Below are 23,243 nucleotides of genomic sequence, written 5' to 3'. Positions count from 1 at the left end.
TCAACACGCCACAGCTAACTGCACCACCACCTGATACGGAACGTGTTAGCAGGAGGCAACATTTCACTTACATGGTGGAACAGTACGTGTGCACACCCCTCCACGTACTGACTGATGGTTCGGCCCCATTCAACTTCTGGGTCTCCAAATTGTCCACGTGACCAGAGCTAGCCTTTTATGCCTTGGAGGTGCTAGCCTGCCCGGCGGCCAGCGTTTTGTCTGAACGTGTATTCAGCACGGCAGGGGGCGTCATTACAGACAAACGCAGCCGCCTGTCTACATCCAATGTGGACAAGCTGACGTTCATAAAAATGAACAAGGCATGGATCCCACAGGACCTGTCCATCCCCTGTGCAGATTAGATATTTATAACTACCTCCCCTTAACCATATATTATTGTACTCCAGGGCACTTCCTCATTCAATCCTCTTTTTTATTTTCATTTTACCATTATATTGCAGGGCAACCCAAAGTTGAATGAACCTCTCCTCTGTCTGGGTGACGGGGCCTAACAATATCTGACAGTGGCCTGTTCCAGTGTTGGGTGACATGAAGCCTGATTCTCTGCTATGACATGAAGCCTGATTCTCTGCTATGGGACCTCTCTCCTCTGTCTGGGTGCCGGGGCCTAAACATATCTGACAGTGGCCTGTTCCAGTGTTGGGTGACATGAAGCATGATTCTCTGCTATGACATGAAGCCTGAATCTCTGCTATGGGACCTCTCTCCTCTGTCTGGGTGCCGGGGCCTAAAAATATATGACAATGGCCTGTTCCAGTGGTGGGTGACATGAAGACTGATTCTCTGCTATGACATGAAGCCTGAATCTCTGCTATGGGACCTTTCTCCTCTGTCTGGGTGCCGGGGCCTAAAAATATCTGACAATGGCCTGTTCCAGTGGTGGGTGACATGAAGCCTGATTCTCTGCTATGACATGAAGCCTGAATCTCTGCTATGGGACCTCTCTCCTCTGTCTGGGTTCCGGGGCCTAAAAATATCTGACAATGGCCTGTTCCAGTGGTGGGTGACATGAAGCCTGATTCTCTGCTATGACATGAAGCCTGAATCTCTGCTATGGGACCTTTCTCCTCTGTCTGGGTGCCGGGGCCTAAAAATATCTGACAGTGGCTTGTTCCAGTGTTGGGTGACATGAAGCCTGATTCTCTGCTATGACATGAAGCCTGATTCTCTGCTATTGGACCTCTCTCCAATTGATATTGGTTAATTTTTATTTATTTTATTTTTATTTTAATTAATTTCCCTATCCACATTTGTTTGCAGGGGATTTACCTACATTTTGCTGCCTTTTGCAGCCCTCTAGCCCTTTCCTGGGCTGTTTTACAGCCTTTTTAGTGCCAAAAAGTTTGGGTCCCCATTGACTTCAATGGGGTTCTGGTTCGGGGCGAAGTTTGGCACTTTATTATCTGTTAATTTTGGAGGAGGGATGTGCTTCCTTTAAATATTTTGGGCCCGTCAGTGTTTTTTGTTTGATTACAACCAGCTCAGTGTTTCTTCTTTTTGCTGTTTATGCATGTCACTGTTATATGATTGATTTTAATTATATTATTTGACATGTACTAATAAAGCTTATGATTATATTGGCATTTGATTGTGTTGTGGTGGTTCTTTTATTGGGGTGTTGCATGTGTTATGAACCACACACTGATAATATAGTGTGTTGAGCCGTTTAATGGTTGGGGTGACTCACAAAGTACTGTAGGTTCTTCATACAGCTGATTAGCAGGGGTTGGAGGCCAACCAATCTAATTAATTATAGTATTTAGTAGTTTTCACTATTATTAATGTACACAAGAAATGAAATGTGTGCAGTTAACAAATACTTGTGACCTGTCTCATTGATTACTGATGGTGTGAGACACAATTCTTTTTTCTCAAATTACTTTTAGGAGGTGAAAAAAAAAACCTAATAAAAACAATAAAAAAAGCAAACATTATTGTCTACAGTGATTACTTACCAATTTGGTGTAATAGGAGGAGAACGGGAAGGAAGGCTTTTTGTTTCAAGATGCTCCGCAGACAAAGATCTCCTTAAATTTGGGTTTAACACCATACCACCTATCACTTTTTTGCAAAGCTGACTGCTGGCAGATCTTAGAGAAATAATGTTAGATATTTATAAAAAAGTATAAATATCTATGAATAATGTCTATTGCATACAAACATTGCAGATTTATCAAAAGTAGTACAAATAAAAAATTCAAGCAGTTTATTAGCAAACAAAATATTATCATATAAACATGATTTTTGTCAATCTATTCATCCCAGGACAAATCTACTTCAATATCAGCAGTCAAGAATAGTTATCACGTATTAAAGGGGTTGTACCATGAAAGACATTTATCACCTATCCACAGGATAGAAGACACGTCATATCACCAAGAGACCCACCACTAGAACACCCATAGATCACTAGATATATCTAGATATACCTCTTTTACTAAGTGTAAGTCCCCTCTTAGGGATTCCAAGTTAGTAAAAAGGTGCTTTAGAGCTCACTCATTAATAGTGCATCCTCCACAGTAAAAATGCCTCCATATGTAAGGGACCTATTACATGGTTCCCGATAATTGTGCCAGGCAAATGTGTTGCTTTGGTAATGGTATCTCACCAAAAATCACTGTGGTTTTAAGAAATAAAAAATACACGTTTTATTTCAAATTGAAAACCTCTTCATAAACATAAAAATGAGATTGCTAGAGTAGCTTACTACCAATGGATGCAGAGCACATGGTTGGTATGCAGCCATGCGCTAGGAGGAACCTGGCACCAGGAGGATGCACCGCTCACATAGGAAGTAAGATACAACTGAATAACAAAGAATTGGGATGGAATTAGCTATTCACAATCACTTCCCCATGGATTGCGCCGGACCCTGGAAAAGTGGGATGACACTGGAACAGTGACAGAGGTGAAACATTTTTGAGATGGGATAGCAGGTACAATACTACAAGGCACCTGTGACAGCATAGCAAGCTCACTTTTAAGAGGCACCTGGATAGCCCACTAGGTTCACTTTTGGGGAGACATTGTTGCAGCACATCGGGCACAATACTGGAGGCAGTAGTGAGTTATGGCTAAAAAAAAGCCTTAGAAAAGGTCAAAGCCAGATGCAAAGAAAAGTTGTCAACCTTTTTTTTTTTTTTTTGGGGGGGGGGGAGATCTGATGTTTGCTATGGTAATCATTGGTCTCTATGTACTCCTCTGCAAGATAACATATACTTTATAAATGAGGGCATAGAATTACTACAATAAAGTACGCTGTATTACTACCTCTAATTCCAGTGAGAAGGTGGATGAATTGTATATGTAGTGTCAAGAGAAACACTGATACTAATAGGATAACTATACTCACTTGGCGTGGTTAATTGTACCCAGGGTCCAGTAATTAGACAATAGTTTCTTTTCACGAGGTAGTGATCTTTTTGTCTGAAAAAATGCATGATGTTCCACACATGATTTCCAAAGGTTTTTACATGCTCGGTAGTTCAGCATGTTGAAGGCTATTATCTGATCTCTTAATTCATTCTGCAATGCATATTTTTATAGAATGATTATTGTGCATGATAACCGGAGTCAATTTTGATGAATAAAAATATCAATAATAAGACAGTGATTTGCACTATAAAAATGTCAAATGATTAAAAAGGTAATTAATATATTTATAATTAGAATTACAAAATATTCATGTGAATATGCAATAACTGTATCAAACAGATATGTTCGAACACAGTTTTCAATTATGAAAAATGAAGGAAATCAAATGCACTTTTTCCTTACCAAATGTAACTTTTGAACTGCCAGAGATGTTGGTGCTATATTTGCTCAGGGGCATAATATTAATTTTTTTACCTCCCCATGACTAATTTTTATATTGTACAAGGCCTTATTTTTTCTGTTGTTTTTTTAGACTCACCAATTTGGGATTCATATTAGTTTTAGTTAAAAGGAATCAATCACCTCCTGCAAGTCCAATTAAGTATATTAATACATGTTTAGAACGCTGATTAACCAATTTGTGGATGCCACCACTTACCTGTGCTGTGCTTCCACAAATTGGTATGCATACAAAGGACTTATGAGCGCATGCACATAACAGAGAGGACTGAATGAGAAGTCCTCCCAATGCATTCCACTTCTGGTTGGCAAAAGTGCAGCGAGCAACAGGAAGAGTACAGACATACAAGTTTCTGATCTGGCGGCATTGGAAGAAGTATTATTCATATATTACTATACTTAGGAGGGCTTGCCGTAGGTGACAGGTTTCCTTTAGGAGACTAAAAATGGTCAAGGATTAAAAAAAACAAATGGTCATAAGGCCAATGTTCTCAGGGATCGGTATATGACATATATGTATCAAACTCTCATATATCGGGTGCAAGCAGAGCTGTGGAGTTGGTAACCAAAATCCTGCATTTTATCCCACTCTGACGCCTTCATAAATGATCAATAATTTAGTAAAAACAAATTTACTGTAGTAAAATGGTCAAAATGTTTTTTAGTTTTTTCACTATCACGTAAGTAAACAGTAAACAGTCTACATGGATGGAACTTAAACCATATTTAGTCGAATACAATTTCTGAAATTTTCTAAATTCTTGTAAGTAAATAATGAAGTGCACTATGCATTAAAAAATTGGAAAACACTTATACAGTGCCATGAAAAAGCTAGACAAGCTATATACGCTACTCACAAAAAGTTAGGGATAGTTGGCTTTCAGGTGAAATTTATGGAAAACGTAAAAAGTTCAGGCTACAGTGATATAATATCATGAAAGTAGGGCTGTCACGCTTCGGTGTGGGAGGGAAACACCACACCGAACATAGGAGGGAAGAGGAGAACAGGGAATCAGGCTTGAGAACTAGGGAAGGAAGATGGACACCTCCTAGTGAAAACCCTAACCAAAATCCTGACTGACTACCAGTATGAACAGACCCCAAAGGTAGGTGAGTTCATACACAGAAATACCTAGAGTCCTATCTAGCCCTATAGGACCCTGGTACTAATGGCAGGGACGAGACTACCTGTTCCTCCAAAAGGAAGGACAAACAGGAGTCTACTTCAAGCCTAATACAAACAATAGGGAAATGCAACACACCGAACCCACAAACAAAATACAAAAAGGAAAAGGAAAGACTTAACTTCAAAGAGGCTATAGAAGCACCAAGAACTCAGGTGAGATCCAACCACAAACAATCGACAGACACAGAAGCTATAAACTGCACAGCATAGTGGGAAATGCAACTATAAATAAGGAAGGTTAAATGACCAAATAAGCAACACCTGGAGGCAAGGGGTGTGGCCATTACCAGAAACAACACAGACACCAATTAATCCACAAGGAAAACCTGTCAGATCAAACCACGTGTTGACAGATCTCCTGCCACTCACTGTCGCCGGGAAGTCAGTATGTCTCGGTTTGTCCATCACAGTATCCCCCCCCCCCTTCTCCGGGTGACCTCTGGGCTCAGGACAGACCTTATCCGGGTGAGACCCGTGAAAAGCTTTCACCAAACGACTGGCATTCACGTCAGATGTTGGTACCCACATCCTCTCTTCTGTTTAAATGGCCACACCCCTTAACTCCAGGTGTTGCTTCCAGTGAACAAGATACTGAAGAGATCTACAGAGAACTCGAGAGTCAATTATCTTGGTGATCTGAAATTCCAAACTACCATCCACCATGACAGGAGCGGGTGGCAAGGAAGATGGCTCCAAAGGTTTAACATATCTCTTCAACAAAGATTTATGAAACACATTATGAATTTCAGAGCATGAGGAATTTCAAGACGAAAAACTACAGGATTAATAATGGCAGTGATCTTATATGGACCAATGAACCTTGGACCCAACTTCCAAGAAGGTACCTTCAACTTAATGTTTATTGTGGACAGCCACACAGAATCACCCACTCTTAGGTCCAGACCATTCATACGTTTCCTGTCAGCCACACGTTTATACTTGCTGCCCATATTCATCAAGTTATCTTGAATTTTCCGCCATATAGATGACAATGATGACGAAAAACGTTCCTCCTCAGGGATACCTGAAGTATCTGAACCAGAAAATGTGCCAAACTGCGGGTGAAACCCATATGCCACAAAAAACTGCGACTTTCCAGTGGACTCCTGGCTCTGATTATTTATGGAAAACTCTGTCAAAGACAAAAACGAAGACCACTCCTCCTGTTTCTCAGAGACAACACATCTCAAGTAAATCTCCAGACTCTGATTAGTGCGCTCCGTCTGTCCGTTCGACTGAGGATGAAAAGCCAAAGAAAAGGACAGTTGTACCCCCAATCGAGTACAGAACACCTTCCAAAATCAGTAGTTTCACAATGTTGTCAACACTTGTGCAAATGTTTTAGCATTAGTTAGGCCAGTCAATGCTATAAAGTGCACCATTTTACTAAAGCGATCAACTACCACCAGAATAACTGTCTTTCCTGAAGAATTAGGTACATCAGTGATAAAATCCATGGATAAGCAAGTCCATGGTCTGGACGGGATGGGCAACGGAAGTAGAGATCCAGAAGTTCTCCAGAGGTAAAATAATCCGGTGCGTCTCTAGGTCAGGTTAATGAGCGGCTATCACCACCTCTTCCGACAGTATAGGACTCGGATTTTCAAAATCACCACCTCCAGGGAAACTACGTGACAAGGCATCTGCCTTCACGTACTTAACCCCAGGACGATAGGGGACAGTGAAATTGAATCTGGTGAAAAACAAAGACTATTTGTCGTTTAGCTGACTCCAGATAAGCCTGTTTTTTGTGATCAGTGAACACCGTGATCAGATGAATCACTCCTTCCAACCAATGACGCCATTCCTCAAAAGCCAATTTAATGCTGAGTAACTCTCTGTTACCCACATCATAATTTCTCTCTGCGGCAGAGAGTTTTTTTTAGAGAAAAAGGTACGCCATTTACCAGGTGACGGGCCCTGCGATAAAACTACTCCTACCCCCACCTCGGACACGTCCACTTCCACAATGAAAGGTTGTGATACACCCGGCTGCAGCAATATAGGGGTAGAAGAGAAGCATTCCTTAATCACAGAAAAGGTTCGCAGTGCCGAATCAGACCACACTAAAACATCTGACCCTTTCTTAGTCATGTCAGTTAAGGGTTTTATTATTGTCGAATAGTTCTGAATACATTTTCTATGAAAGTTGGTGAACCCCGAAAACTGCATAAAAGACTTCAGATTTTTGGGTCGATCCCAGTCCAATACAGCATAGACTTTCTCTGGATCCATTCGAAAACCCAAAGATGACAGCAGGTAGCCCAAAAACTGCACCTTGTGGACCGCAAAAACACACTTCTCAAATTTTGCGTACAATTTATTATGTCTTAGGATCTGTAACACCTGTCTAATGTGATCCTGATGTATCTCCACGTCTGGAGAATAAATTAGAATGTCATCCAAATACATGGCTACAAACCTCCCCACAAGGTGATGAAAAATGTCATTCACAAAATGATGGAAAACTGCAGGAGCATTAGTCAACCCAAAAGGCATGACCAGATTCTAAAAGTGCCTCTCAGGAGTATTAAAATCCGTCTTCCATTCATCCCCTTCATTGATCCTAACCAGTTTATATGCCCCCCTTAAGTCCAATTTGGAGAACACATTGGCACCAACAATCTTGTTAAACAAATCGTGAATCAAAGAACGTGTTGCCAGTCTCACAGATCTCCTACTACTCACTGTCGCCGGGACATCCGTATGTCTCAGTACGTCCATGACAAGGGCATTCTGTAGGTGACCTATAGCGATTTTTTGTGAGTGCAATGCACCATCTTTGTACCCCTCACACAGAAATATAATAATTAATCTGGCTGTTAATTCTGTAGGTCACCTATAGTGATTTTTTGTGGGTACAATGCACAATCTTTGTACTCCTGACACAAAAATTAATTAATCTGTTAGTTGTAATGGGTGACATATACCCATTTTTGGTGTGAGATACATGTGCACTTTATACGTGACAGGGAAATTAATATAGTTAATCTTTCTTAGTTCGGCATCAAATAAGGGACGTGGGTCTGGTTGTGGTGCTGGTGGAGCTCCTGTTGCAGAAAGAGGACGTGGTCGATCTGAAACACCTTTCTCAGGTGCGCTTAGGCGACAGGACGTTCAGCGTCATTTTGTAGGCCCAGTGTACGAATGGTGAGGCGGTAGTAGATTGGATGGCTGACAGTGCCTCTAGTTCCTCCACATTGTCTCCCATCCGGTCCCCTGCTGAAACCGCAGAGTTGGCATGCAGGCCATGAATGCCAGCATTTCAAAATTCCTGGCCTTTGAAATGTCTGGTGGAGACAGAAACTTTTAAAAACCTTATGGCGGTGGCTGTCCCACAGTACGTGGTTCCCAGCTGCCACTACTTCTCCAGGCGAGCCATCCCTGGCCTGCACAATCAAGTGGCAGACAAAATCAGGTGTGCACTGTGCAACGCCATCTGTGGCAAGGTCCACATTACTACCAATACGTGGACTAGTAAGCACGGGTAGGAACGTTATATCGCCCTAACTGCACACTGGGTAAATGCAGTGGTGGCTGGGCATGAGGCAGATAGCAGTTTGGCGCATGTCCTACCGTTACCGAGGATTGCAGGACAATTCTTGTTGCCTCTTCCTCCTACTCTGCTTCCTCCTCCACCGCCTCCTCATCCGGTTAGCGTAACTCCTTCACCACCAACTTCAGCACAGCCATAGGGAAACGAAGCAGGCTGTTTTGAAACTCATCTGTTTGGGGGGGGGGGAAACACACTGCGTAGGAGCTGTGGACGGGCATGGAACAACAGACCGATGAGTGGTTGGTGCTGCTGAGCCTCAAGCCTGGACTCGTGGAGTGCAATAACATGTGAAATCTCGTAGCATCTCTGGGGCTAGCCGGTTTGACGCACATCCCTTGCCTGGTGCAGGTGCTGAATTTGGTGGTGCAGAGGTTCCTTAAAAATTACCCTGATATGTCAGAGCTGATACAGAAAGTGCTGGCCATCTGTGCGCGCTTTAAGCGTTCTCACCCTGCTGCTGCTAGCCTGTCTGCACTGCAGCGTAACTTCGGTCTTTCACGCTCACCGCCTCATATGCGACATACCCACAAGGTGGAACTCCACCTTGCACATGCTGGAGAGACTGTGCGAGCAGCAGCAAGGGATAGTGGAGTTTCAGCTGCAGCACACACAGGTGAGTCACGTGGGCCTCCATGCGGAACATGTGTGCCGTGTTGCGCTGTTTCGAGTACTCTACCAATATGGCCAGTGCCGATGACGCATTCCTCAGCGTTACTATCCCACTTCTATGTCTCCTTGGAAAAACACTTTGGGGCGATGATGGAAGAGGATGTGGCACAGGAGGAAAAGTAGGAGGAAGATGGATCATTTCCACAGTTATCAGGTCAGTCATTCACAAATGGCTCGGAGGGTAGGTTCCTGCACCAACAGAGGCCAGGTACACAACTGTCCAGCCAGGGCACAGTTCTGCAGGATGAGGAGGAGGAGAAACAGTCTTCACAGCAGGGTGGCACCCAAAGCAGATTATGGGCATCAATGGAGCGTGGCTGGGGGTATACAGAGGACACAGACGATACACCTCCCACAGAGGATAGCTTGTCATTGCCTCTGGGCAGCCTGGCACACACGACCAACTACACACTGCAGTGCCTGCACAACAACCGCCGGGTTTCCCACATTCTAACCAGTGCTGATTACTGGGTGGCCACCCTGCTGGATCCCTGCTACAAGGACAAGGTGCTGTCCTTAATTCCGTCACTGGAGCATGATCGGATTATGCGCGAGTACAAGTACACGCTGGTAGACGCGCTAATGATGGTAGTCACACCTGACAGCAGGGGCTCAGTGGAAGCACAAGGCAAAGGCAGAGAAGGAGGAGGAAGAAGTTGCCAACGCAGCTGGGGCACCGCCAGAACCTCAGGTAATCATGGCCGAAAAGTGAAAAAGCTTTGTCAGCACACCACAAAAACCAGCACCACCAGCTGATACGGAATGTCTTAGCAGGAGGCAGCATTTCAGCAACATGGAGGAACAGTACGTGTACACATGCCTACATGTACTGACTGATGGGTCTGCCCCATTCAACTTCTGGGTCTCCAAATTGGGTACATGGCCTGAGCTTGCCCTTTACGCCTTGGAGGTGCTGACCTGCCCTGCAACAAGTGTATTGTCCGAATGTGTGTTTAGCATGGCAGGGGGGGATAATCACAGACAAGCGCAGCCGCCTGTCCACAGCCAACGTGGACAAGCTCACGTTCATTAAAATGAACCAGGCATGGATCCCACAGGACTGGTACGTACCTTGTACTGAGTAGGCAAGTATACCGGCTGCACCCAGCCATTGTTGTACTCCAGCGCACTTTTTCTTTGCATTCTCTCTGCCTCCTAGTTTAAGATTATTATTATTTTTTCTATTCTATGTTATTTTAAGTCATTTCCTTATCCACATTTGTTTGCAGGGCAACTGTCCTCCTCTTACCCCCAATTTTGCTTCCTTTTGCAGCCCTCTAGCCCTTACTACAACTATTTTACAGCCATTTTAGTGCACCAAAGATCAGGTTCCTATCGACTTCAATGGGGTTTGGGTTCGAGTTCGGGTCCCGAACCCGAACTTTGACTCAAAGTTCGGCCGAACCCGAACATCCACGGGTCCGCTCATCCATAGTGGCAAATCATGAGGTCATTATTATGGGGAACTTCATCTACCTAGATATACACTGGGAAACTAAAACCTATAGATCTCATAAAGGATGGAGAATTTTGGCAGTAGCCAAAGACAATTACCTTTCCCAAATGGTTCAAGACCTGACTAGAGGTTCAGCCATACTGGAGTTAGTATTAACCAAAAGACCTGAAAGAACAACAGATGTGCAGGTTGGGGGACACCTGGGAAATAGTGACCATAAAATAATAACCTTCCAATTGTCATTTAAAAGAGTGTTTCTACTAAACTTCAAAAAAGCAAAATTTAGCCAACTAAGAGAGGCCATTGGCCTAACTAACTGGCACAAAGTCCTTAAAAATAAAGATACTGCCAAAAAATGGCTATTTTAAAAAACATCCTGAACTCTAATTGTGAGAGGTAAATACCTTATTGGAATAAAAGAGCATTTAAAATCACTAAAAAAATGAGGGTAGCGAGGAGGCATTGAAAAACTATAAGGGGAAAAAAATAGGATATGTAGAAGACAAATTAAAGCAGCCAAACTAGAAACAGAGAGATTCATTGCCAAAGAGTGTAAAACTAACCCTAAGATTGTCTTCAATTATATAAATGGTAAAAAATATAAATCTAAAGGTGTATGCCCTTTACAGAGTGATGAGGAAGGAGTTGCAGACAGCGATGAGGAGAAAGCAAAGATATTAAATATTTTTTCTCCACTGTATTCACTGAGGAAAATAATCTGTCAGAGGAAATGCACAATGTAAAAGTAAATTCACCTATAAAAAGGTGCCCTGTCTTTCCCAGGAAGAAGTACAGCAGGGTCTTAAAAAGATTAAAATAGACAAATTGCCAGACCAGATGGCATACACCCCACCGTATCCTAAGAGAATTAAGTAATGTCACCTGACAGTTTATTTTCCTCAGTAAATACAGTGAAGAAAAAACTATTTAATAGATTTGTTTTCTCCTCATTGCTGTCTGCAACTCCCCCCTCATTACTCTGTAAAGGGCCAACACCTTCAGATTTATACTTTTTACCATATATATATAATTAAAGAACATGTATTCACTGAGGAAAATAAACTGTCCGATGAAATGCAGAATGTAAAAGTAAATTCCACATTAAAAGTGCCCTGTCTGACCCAAAAAGAAGTACAGCGGTGTCTTAAAAAGAAAAAAATAAACAAATCGCCAGGACCAGAGGGCATACACCCCTGTATCCTAAGAAAATTAAGAATGTCATAGCCAGACCTTATTATTGATATTTAAGGACTGTATACTGACAGGGAGTGTTCCACAGGATTGGTGCATAGCAAATATGGTGCCAATATTCAAAAGAGGTCCAGAAACACAGCCCGGAAACTATAGGCCAGTAAGTTTAACATCTGTCATGGGTAAACTGTTTGAAGGTTTTCTAACATATGCTATCTTGGAGTACCTCAATGACAATAAGCAAATAACACCATATCTGCATGGCTTCATGAGGGATCAGTCATGTCAGCAAAGATTGATCAGAGCACTGATACAATACAGGCTTTGAAAACACTCCGAAGTGACAAGCAGGCAATGGACCGTCCGGTAGCCTCTCCATATAGTGGACCTGTACCCTAAAACTACAGAGAATTTACCAGTGATGGATGGATGATGATACTTCATCATCCATCCATCACTGGTAAATTCTCTGTAGTTTTAGGGTACAGATCCACTATAGGGACAGGCTACCGGACGGGGTCGCCTTTTCCAAGGCGAGTGCTCTGTGTAGACAGGTAGTAGCATAATAGCCCCTTTCACATTGATAGGGATATATAGGACCCTTCCTACTGTCTGATCTACCCGACTAAACAGCAGAAGCACCTTCATCCAGCCCGGCATACACCCAGTGTCTCCTGCCTCCTGTCATCAAGGAACCTCACCTACTATCTACTAAGGGTCTGGTAAGACTGTTCGCGTCTTCACCGACGGAGCAGAATTTTTTATCTGTACCAGCTGGGCACCATCAAGTTGGTCCTATCCCTGTATGTATGTCTATATTGTTTATTGAGTCTTTTTTACCTTGTCACTCCTAGAATATATTAAAAGTTATATTTTAAACAAGTATACTCCCCCCTTCCTCTGTATAGGGGCCCATTGCCTGATCAGTCATGTCAAACTAATTTAATCAAACTTGACAGCGGCGAATCAATGGATGTCGTATATCTGGACTTCTCCAAAGCATTCGACACTGTACCACATAAAATGTTAGTATATAAAATGAGAATGCTTGCACTGGGGGAAAATGTCTGTATGTGGGTAATTAACTGGCTCAGTGATTGGGTCACTGTCACTAGTGGAGTACCTCAGGAGTCAGTGTTGTGTCCTAGTCTCTTCAATATATTTATTAATGATCTTGTAGAAGGCTTGCACAGTAAAATATAAAGTTTTGCAGCTGACACTAAACTGTGTAAGGCCTCTTTCACACTTGCGTTGTTGGGATCCGGCATGCACTTCCGTTGCCGGAGGTGCCTGCCGGATCCGTAACAACGCAAGTGTACTGAAAGCATTTGAAGACGGAACCGTCTTCCAAATGCTTTCAGTGTTACTATGGCACCCAGGACGCTATTAAAGTCCTGGTTGCCATAGTAGTAGCGGGGAGCGGTATACTTACAGTCCGTGCGGCTCCCCGGGCGCTCCAGAATGACGTCAGAGTGCCCCATGCGCATGGATGACGTGATCCATGCGCTTGGGGCGCCCTGACGTCACTCTGGGGCGCCCGGGGAGCCGCACGGACGGTAAGTATGCTGCTCCCCTGCTCCCCGCTACACTTACCATGGCTGTCAGGACTTTAGCGTCCCGGTAGCCATGGTAACTATTCAGAAAAAGCTAAACGTCGGGTCCGGCAATGCGCCGAAACGACGTTTAGCTTAAGGCCGGATCCGGATCAATGCCTTTCAATGGGCATTGATCCCGGATCCGGCCTTGCGGCAAGTCTTCAGGATTTTTGGCCGGAGCAAAAAGCGCAGCATGCTGCGGTATTTTCTCCGGCCAAAAAACGTTCCGTACCGGAACTGAAGACATCCTGATGCATCCTGAACGGATTACTCTCCATTCAGAATGCATTAGGATAATCCTGATCAGTATTCTTCCGGCATAGAGTCCCGACGACGGAACTCTATGCCGGAAGACAATAACGCAAGTGTGAAAGAGCCCTAAAGTAATTAACACAGAAGAGGACGGTACATTGCTACAGATGGATCTGGATAGATTTTAGGCTTGGGCAGATAAGTGGCAGATGAGGATTAACACTGACATATGTAAGGTTATGCACATGGGAAGAAATAATGCAAGTCACTAGAACATACTAAATGGTAAAACACTGGGTAACACTGACATGGAAAAGGACCTATGGATTTTAGTGAACAGCAAACTAAGCTGTAGAAACCAGTGGCAGCTGCTGCCAAGGCCAATAAGATAATGGGTTGCATCAAAAGGGGCATAGATGCTCGTGATGAGAACATAGTCCTACCACTTTACAAATCACTAGTCAGACCACACATGTCTGTACTGTGTAGAGTTCGGGAAAAAGGCAGACATAGCAGAGCTGGAGAGGGTTCAGAGGAGGGCAACTAAAGTAATAACTGGAATGGGTGGACTACAGTACCCTGAAAGATTATCATAATTAGGGTTATTCACTTTAGAAAAAAGACAAGAGGGGAGATCTAATAACTATGTACAAATATATCAGGGGTCAGTACAGAGATCTCTCCCATCATCTATTTATCCCCAGGACTGTGACTGTGACAAAGGGACATCCTCTGCGTCTGGAGGAAACAAACATAGAAGAGGATTCTTTACGGTAAGAGCAGAGAGACTATGGAACTCTCTGCCTGAGGAGGTGGTGATGGTGAGTTCACTAAAAGAGTTCAAGAGGGATGTATTTCTGGAGTATAATAATATTACAGGCTATAGCTACTAGAGATGGGTCGTTGATCCAGGGAGTTATTCTAATTGCCTGATTGGAGTCGGGATGGATTTTTTTTCCCCTTAAGTGGGGAAAATTGGCTTCTACCTCACCTTTTTTTTTTTTTTCCTTTCTCTGTATCAACTTGAAGGTTACCAGGCTGAATCAGATGGACAGAGGTCTTTTTTCGGCCCTATAAACTATGTTACTAAGTTATTTTAGGGTTATTTTTACTCTCTTTGGCAATTAATCTCTCGGTCTCTAGTTTGGCTGCTTTCATTTGTCTTTTACATATTCATTTTTTTCCTTATAGTTTTCTAATGCTTCCTCGCTACCCTCCAGTTGTGAATTTTGCCAAGAAGTTATGCAAAAATTACTGAAACACTGAACAGTTGAACATGTGCATTTAAAAGTTTACAGAAGGTCACATTAATGGGGTTGTCTCACTTCAGTAAGTTGCATTTATCATCTAGAGAAAGTGAATAAAAGGCACTTACTAATATATTGTGATTATCCATATTGCTTCCTTTGCTGGCTGGATTCATTTTTCCATCACATTATACACTGCTCATTTCCATGGTTACAGACCACCCATCAGTAGTGGTCATGCTTGCACGCTATAGGAAAAAGTGTTAGCCTCTCTGGTGGCAGAGAACACGGGAGCGCATATAGGCTAGTGCTTTTTACTATATTGTGCAAGCACGACCACCACTGATGGATTGCAGTGTGGTCTGTAACCATGGAAATGAGCAGTGTATAATGTGATATAAAAATTAATCCAGCCAGCAAAGGAAGCAATATGGATAATAACAGTATATTAGTAGGTGGCTTGTAATCACTTTCTCTACATGATAAATGCCACTTAATGAAGTGAGACTACCCCTTTTAAGTTCACCTGTAAAGGTTAGACTGCTTGTTAGGTTCATCCTGAAATTTCACCAACAAGCCAAATATCCCTAAGTTTTTGTGAGTAGTCCATGTACACCCGGAAATGCACAGCATTGTGCAAGTCTAACTAAGTGAAACACGTAAAAACGTAGCTGCTGTTTTCAATGCTTACCAAAAAGGGTTGGCTGGAAATAAATAACTTTTCACAGGTGCCCTAATCTTACCTACGCTATGAAAATATTCATAATGTCTGCATAGTTAAATATGGTCCACAACTCACCTCCACTTAAAGTGTCATGTTATTTTTTCATAAAAAAATCAATTTTAGCATATGTTACTGCTGCTGCAGCATTATGCATAAAGCAATCTTTAGTTTCTTCACATACGGTACCACTGTTTTCTTGGAGCTTTTCCCTTAGTTGCGACTGTTTTGAACCCTACATTATGGGGAGCTTCTCAAGATGGCTCCTCTGCCAGTTCTCTGAGGTCAAAACTGCCTTCCATCATTTCCCATACACACTTGTTTTAGCCATCAACTTCCTGCCAGCCAATCAGATTAGATTACTGAGGGTAACTCCTCCTCACTCTGAAGCCTAATGCAGGCATGCAGTGTGAAGGACCGCTGTCTTCTGTTGTGTTTTCTAATGCCACCATTTATTATGACATACCATGTAGTGGGAAATGGGAAAAAAATTCTAAATGGGGTGGAATTGGAAAACAGCCACAATTCTTCCACAGTTTTACAGGCTTTGTCCCTACAGCATCCCTTCGTGGTAAAACTGACCTGTGCCCTTCATTGTTTGGGTCAGTATGATTACACATATGTACAGGTTTTCTATGTTTAAATACTGAGAAAATAAATGAAAACGTAAAAAAAAAAAAAATAATTTGCATCACCATATTCTGATTCACATAACTTTTGTATAATTATGTCTACTGAGCTGTGTGGGGGCTCATTTTTATCAGGAGGATCTGTAGTTTTTATTGATACCATTTTGGAGTGTGTGTCTTTTTTATCACACTTTATAAAAAAAAATTGGGGTAAGAGAAACAATGAAAAAATGGCAAATAGGCCATTTTGATTCTTTTTTCCAATATGCTATTCGCTGTATTGGAAAAATAATTTTACATTTTCATAGTACGGGCCATGATGTTTATATTTTTTATTTATTATGTATTTATTTTTTTTGTTCTAAGGAAAGGGGGTGATTTAAATTGTTATATTTTTTATATTACTTTACAAAAGTGACCTTTGTTCCCTGAGGATGCACAGGTTGCCTTATCTACCGTTGTGCTCCGTGATAAGTAATCCTAAGGGACTGTGTCTGTTGTATACTGTAATGGTGCATACCCAGGACTCTAGTTTTGATTTTCTTTTTCTTAAACCTGTTATATTGGGGGTTGCATTCATTCTAAGCGGATGTTTTGGTTTGTATACAGATGTAGCAGGGGTAACACACACACTCTTAACTCAATTTTTTTTTAACTCATTGTGTTATCTTGAAACAAAAGCCATTGAAAAGCAATTGCTTAACGCATTTAGTTGCATTTAGTTTAGATAACATGTCTCATAAAGCATGTGTGTTAACCCTGCTACATCCGTAATAGTCAAGTAAAGTTCAGGAAAAAGTGGGATGGACGCAGTAAAGCCTATATTTACACTTGGGATACAGTTTCCAACTGCCTGCATTTCACCATGCATCTCAGAGTATTGTTTATTGTTTCTTGTTGTGACCACATGGCACTGTAATTTCTACAGTTTATGTTAATGTTTGTAATATTGTTCGGCTGGGTGCCTATTTACAGCCCCACCTCTCTTTGGAGAGCTGAAAGAAATATTGTATGTTGTATATTGGGGGGGGGGGGAGCATGAGGGTGGGAAGAGGGAGGGACTCCTCTGTGAAATGTCCTTGTTCAGTACTGATGGGGTTTTAATGGCTGTTTACTGGGTAAAAAAAGTTTAAGGATATCCGGGTACAGAAGATTCTTTCTTATAAACTCTGGGGACCATAGAAGTGCTTTCTTGGAATGTCAGAGGTGTGTGTTATTCTACTAAAAGTATTGCTCTTTTCGACTATCTTTGGAAGCTTCCACCATCACTCATTGGAATACAGAAAACCCATATGACGACCAATACTGTGAGATGGCTCCATAAATCGTAGACGGGCATAGAGTACCACTCTGTATATTCCACCTTTTCCAAGGGGGTTTGCCTATTGTGCACAAAAATGTACCCTTTTTCCCACTGAGGTCTAAGATAAACAAGAAGGGATGTTACGTAGCTGTACATTGCTTAATATATAATGTGGAGAATTTGTGGCAGATTGCCCGCAGCTACCCTTATTAATTAAGGGGGACTTTAATAATTACTTGGATATAGCATTAGATAAACTCCCTATTAAGCCTCTGCTTCTGACGAACGCTACCACATCCTTTGGTAGACTCATAGGGGAATGGGGCACTATGGATATTTGGTGTCTTAAGAACCTAGAGGTGCAGAAATATTCATGTGTGTTCACCATGTATACATCCTTATCCAGGATTGATTTAGCATTGGGTAATGATATCATATTGCCTCATGTATCTGGTTCCAAGTTCTCCCCAGGACATTATCTGATCACTCCCTATTCAATGTCACTTTGCAATTGAGAACTATGTGTTGTAGGGGCCCTAGGATGTCCTCACATGGAATGTTGTCTCCTCTTCAAAAAGCTGATCAGAACTAGTGCTGGGTGTCAGACTCCCGCCAATCAGATATTGATGGCCTATCTTGAGGATAGGCCATCAATATATATTGCCTGCACGACTCCTTTATTAATTCCCTCAATATTGTAATACTGGGTAATAAATTGTGTGGTGATAGTGACTAAATTCTCAGCTGCATTAATGTTTCGATTACATCCTGCCTTGTTTGGTAGTTTTCTATATGTTTAGCTCTGTTGATTAGGCCTGCACTGTATTCCCTGGCCCTAAGATGGAAACCAATGACTTAATATTCCTGTTTCAGTAGCCCAGGATGGGGGAAGGTTCCCTTAAGTTGGCAGATTCTTTACAATATGTTTACAGTGATTGCTAGTGGTATAGATGCCACAGTGTGAACATGATGTGCACATCTTAGTTCAATAAAGCTTACAAGAATTTAATTATATGCGACTACTGGATTATCTCTCTGTTTGGATCATTCATATTATGGAAAGATTCATACTTACCTGCTCCCTGCAGCTTGGGTCCTGTGCACTGACTCAAGTGTGTCCATCTTCTGGTCCACAGCTTACTTCCTCTCTGATATGAGCATGATCATCTGCTCCACTGCAGCCAATGACTGGCTTCAACAGTGACACGTCCACAACAGACACATCACCACTGAAGCCAATTATTGGCTGCAGCAGAGCAGATAACCATGCTTGTGCAGGGGACAAATTAAACAAGCTGCAGACCGAAAGATGGACATACACGAGCCGTATGAAGGACCAGAGTGGTGGGGAGTAGGTAAGTATGATTCTTTCCATAGCAGATGCAGGCTGCAGTCAACTGTGAAAAGTTACTTTCTGTATTCCTGGACAACACCTTTAATGCTGCCTTCCTGTTCTGCCTGGCAGTTCTAAGATGACTGCAGGCATGCCCAGTAGTGAAGTTCCTCTTTTGGTCTTTGGAGAAGGTACTTAATACTGAGCATGTGCAGTACAGTTTCTGGCATTGTAAATAAGGGCATTGGAGCAGCATGAAGATATCTAGTATAAGGACAGGGAAGGACACAGAAGGGGTGAGATCTGATTTTCTATCACCATTAGAACATGCTGCTTATCACAGTTTGTTGATAAATAAGAGCCTTAGGAAGACAGAACATAAAATATATTTATGGTTAACATTTCTAAACTTTATTTATATGAAATTTAACAAATTAATTGCACAGTTTTTTTTTGTTTTTTTTTAAGCTGCAGTTATTTCTACTGACTCCACCCAAAACTAACTTTGACTCCAACTCCACAGCCTTGGGTGTAAGACGACAGTAGTTATATGACTGATAAGTTGCATTTTGCACTCTATGTACACAAGAGGAAATTGAGTAACTTACATGTTTTGGACGTTGCTGGATGAAAAACTTTTTTCTTTTGAATGAGATTTTTAAAATGTTTACCCTAAAAAAAAGTAAAACAAAATGACAGTCCTAGCATTTATAATCAAGTGATTTATTTTCTTTAGGAAGCAATAAGATATGACAAACAGATACTATATTCAATAAAATGTATGTGGAAAACCGGCACTCTTCACCTGGTAGTACACTTAAAGAGCAATGTAGACAGATTGGTAGGTAAAAGTGTGCATTTATTAAATATTAATATCGATAGTATAGGGTATATTATAGTGAGAGTGGGGATCGTATACGTACATTCATAAGATTGGATTTAAAAGGTAATGTTCAGTAATAGTAACCACCTTCATAAAAAGATGTAAAAATTGAAAAAATAAACCATAAAATGCAAAATATAAAATGTGAAATATAAAAATGGAAGTACAGGTATATCAATACAGTAGTCATTCAGCGGTGATTTCCACCTTCAATGGTTTGCTGCCACTCTGGTGGATAGATATCCCATATGAACAGTTTGTAGATAGGTGAAGTAACAAAAGGAAAAAATAATGCAAGGTAAATGTTTGTTACTTGTAGTACTTCCCTGTTAGGGATTACTGGCCGGTCACTGTTAATGGTAATAAGAAAAAAGAAGAAAAAATAGGGTGTTGGTGTATCAGTAGGGTGCTGCACCTAGTGTGGTGTCCCACACGGTGAGAAGGGCTGCACCCTGACTGTAGTTTACCTTTTTTGTAAGGTGCGAGTGTCCTGGCTGTTGGTGCACCCTTACTGCGCTCCGTGCTGGCCGCTCGGCTGTTTCGGCGTCCCACGTGGATGTGACGTCACCTGTATGGCATCTCACGTGTCTTCACTCCGTTCGGTTCGCGATCGCTGTATAGCGATCTTTTTGATCCAATAGGACGGTAAAGTAAGTTGATTGGAAGCACTTCCAGGATGATATGGAAGCGGATTTGTGGGGGAATCACCATACGCGTTTCGAAGGTCTGAGCTGCCTCCTTCATTAGTGGTAGCCCGCTATCTGCCATTGTGTAGGCTTTTATACCCTGTCTACGGATCTGTTAAAAACCTGGACTGGATCCGATTGTTTGGACGTGGTGTCCCACATAGTATTGGTTTTGCCTTTCTTTTTCTTATTTTCTTTTTTATTTCTCTCATTTCGATTGGATAGGGAACAGATTTTTCATGGTGGGACGTTGCTGTGGTGGTCTTCTATTAAGGATTGGAGTGTTTAGATGGAGATTCCATGGTTATGCCGTTTCTGCGTTGTCGTTGCGTTTTTTTGCTTTTTCGCTGTTGGTGCATTTTTGGTTTACCTCTTGTATTCCTGACCTCCCATGTCTTAGATGTATTCCTTTGAGCTTGGTTTCACTGTTTTAGTGTTATAGAACTCATAGTGTCAATTATCATTTTTCTTCATTTTTCTTTTTTCTTTGTTAGTGAGCGGGTTTTTGTCTGTTAGGATATTGCTGTATTGGTTTTTAATTTAGGATTTAGATGTTTTAGATGGGAATTTCGCAGTTTTGTCATTACTGCGGTACCGCTGCGTTTTTTCTGCTATTGATGCATTTTTTATGGTTGGTTTGCGTGCTGTGTTTTTGGATATGTTCCATGTCTTGGAAATGTTATATGGGCCGGATTTCACTATTTTAGTGTGTTAAACCTCATGGTGTAATTTTTTGTTTTTTCCTTTTTTGGGTAGAGTGGACATAGCGTTCATGCGGTAGTGGTGCGTTAGTTTTGTAGCTTTGGCAGTGGTGTTGCATTTTAATCGATATGTTAGTCCTGGCGAGGGGGGGTGGTGAGGTCAAGTGGTGGCATGGGTGTGGGGGACATCGTGGGTAGTACCTATTGGAATTTCTTCTAGTGCTTGTTCTCTGGTGGTATATATTTTAGGGGATGATCATCTGTGAAGTGTAGACATATTCCTTGTGTTTATGAGTTTCATAAGTGAAGTGTGGGCGTATTCCCTGTATTGGTCTTCGTTTAGGGGGCGGTGGTTGTGTTTGAGTGATGGGGGGGTCTCGTATGGTTCATATGTTGTTCTTTTGGACCAAAATAGCAGAAAAAACGCAGCGGTACCGCAGTAATAACAAAACTGTGAAATTCTCATCTAAAACATCAAAATCCTCAATTATAAAACAATGCAGCAATATCCTAACAGACAAAAACCCACTCACTAACAAAGAAAAAAGAAAAATGAAGAAAAATGATAATTGACACTATGAGTTCTATAACACTAAAATAGTGAAACCAAGCTCAAGGAATACATCTAAGACAATACATCAACGACAATGCAGAAACGGCATAACCATGGAATCTCCAATAGAAGACCACCACAGCAACGTCCTACCATGAAAAATCTGTTCCCTATCCAATCGAAATGAGAGAAAGAAAAAAGAAAATAAGACAAAGAAAAAGAAAGGCAAAACTAATACTATGTGGGACACCACGTCCAAACAATCGGATCCAGTCCAGGTTTTTAACAGATCCATAGACAGGGTATAAAAGCCTACACAATGGCAGATAGCGGGCTACCACTGATGAAGGAGGCAGCTCAGACCTTCGAAACGCTTATGGTGATTCCCCCACAAACCCTCTTGCATATCATCCTGGAAGTGCTTCCAATCAACTGACTTTACCGTCCTATTGGATCAAAAAGATCGCTATACAGCGATCGCGAACTAAACGGACTTTATGTGGCTGTCATGGCCCATAAACAGGTAGGAACAAGAGTTAGGGACCACTCAAATGAGACAACCTTGACGCGGTGAGTGGCTTATTACGCTTTGGCCAAAATGTACACCAATGTCTCATCCAGCATGGAGGCAGGGCAGAATGCTGGATGTAGTGTGCGATCACATTTGCATTTTCTGTTTGTATATGTATTTCGCCATAGTGATATGCACCTACATGCGGGTTGTGCGGACTCAACCCCCCACATTTTTTCTTTGTAGCTTATATTGGAGGCGTGGCGATCTCCTTTGAGTCGTGCACACCTGACCAGTCAATCTGTCCTGGAGGCTGGTTTTAAAGTCAGTATAAAACTGAGTCTGCTTATATAGAACCTACCAGTAGCCATTTGGCTCCAGGAGAAGTATATGGTGGGCTCAGCATCCATGTTGGTACTTGCATCCCTGGATCAGATGAAAGCTGTAATGGCACCGGACGGGGTTAAAAGCAGAGTGTACTTGGCTTGCATGCTGACCTGCATTCCCTGGACTTTATGTGGCTGTCATGGCCCATAAACAGGTAGGAACAAGAGTTAGGGACCACTCAAATGAGACGACCTTGACGCGGTGAGTGGCTTATTACGCTTTGGCCAAAATGTACACCAATGTCTCATCCAGCATGGAGGCAGGGCAGAATGCTGGATGTAGTGTGCGATCACATTTGCATTTTCTGTTTGTATATGTATTTCGCCATAGTGATATGCCCCTACATGCGGGTTGTGCGGACTCAACCCCCCACATACAGGTGACATCACATACACATGGGACGCCGAAACAGCCGAGCGGCCAGCACGGAGCGCAGTAAGGACGCACCAACAGCCGGGACACTCGCACCTTACAAAGAAGGGAAACTACAGTCAGGGTGCAGCCCTTCTCACCGTGTAGGACTCCACAC

At 42.1% G+C, this 23,243-nt stretch overlaps 1 protein-coding gene across 1 annotated transcript in view; it reads right to left on the bottom strand.

The window, feature by feature from the left end:
- The window catches only part of PTPN3 (protein tyrosine phosphatase non-receptor type 3), a 1,427,127-nt gene that overhangs the window by 705,363 nt on the left and 698,521 nt on the right, over nt 1–23,243 (bottom strand). The window contains 3 exon segments of the mRNA XM_040432350.1: nt 1,977–2,111; nt 3,374–3,546; nt 19,602–19,665. Of these exon segments, the coding sequence (XP_040288284.1) occupies nt 1,977–2,111; nt 3,374–3,546; nt 19,602–19,665 (372 nt within the window).

This window comes from Bufo bufo, chromosome 5, assembly GCF_905171765.1.
Source record: "Bufo bufo chromosome 5, aBufBuf1.1, whole genome shotgun sequence".
NCBI lineage: Eukaryota > Metazoa > Chordata > Amphibia > Anura > Bufonidae > Bufo > Bufo bufo.
This window is presented reverse-complemented; position numbering and strand designations above follow the sequence as displayed.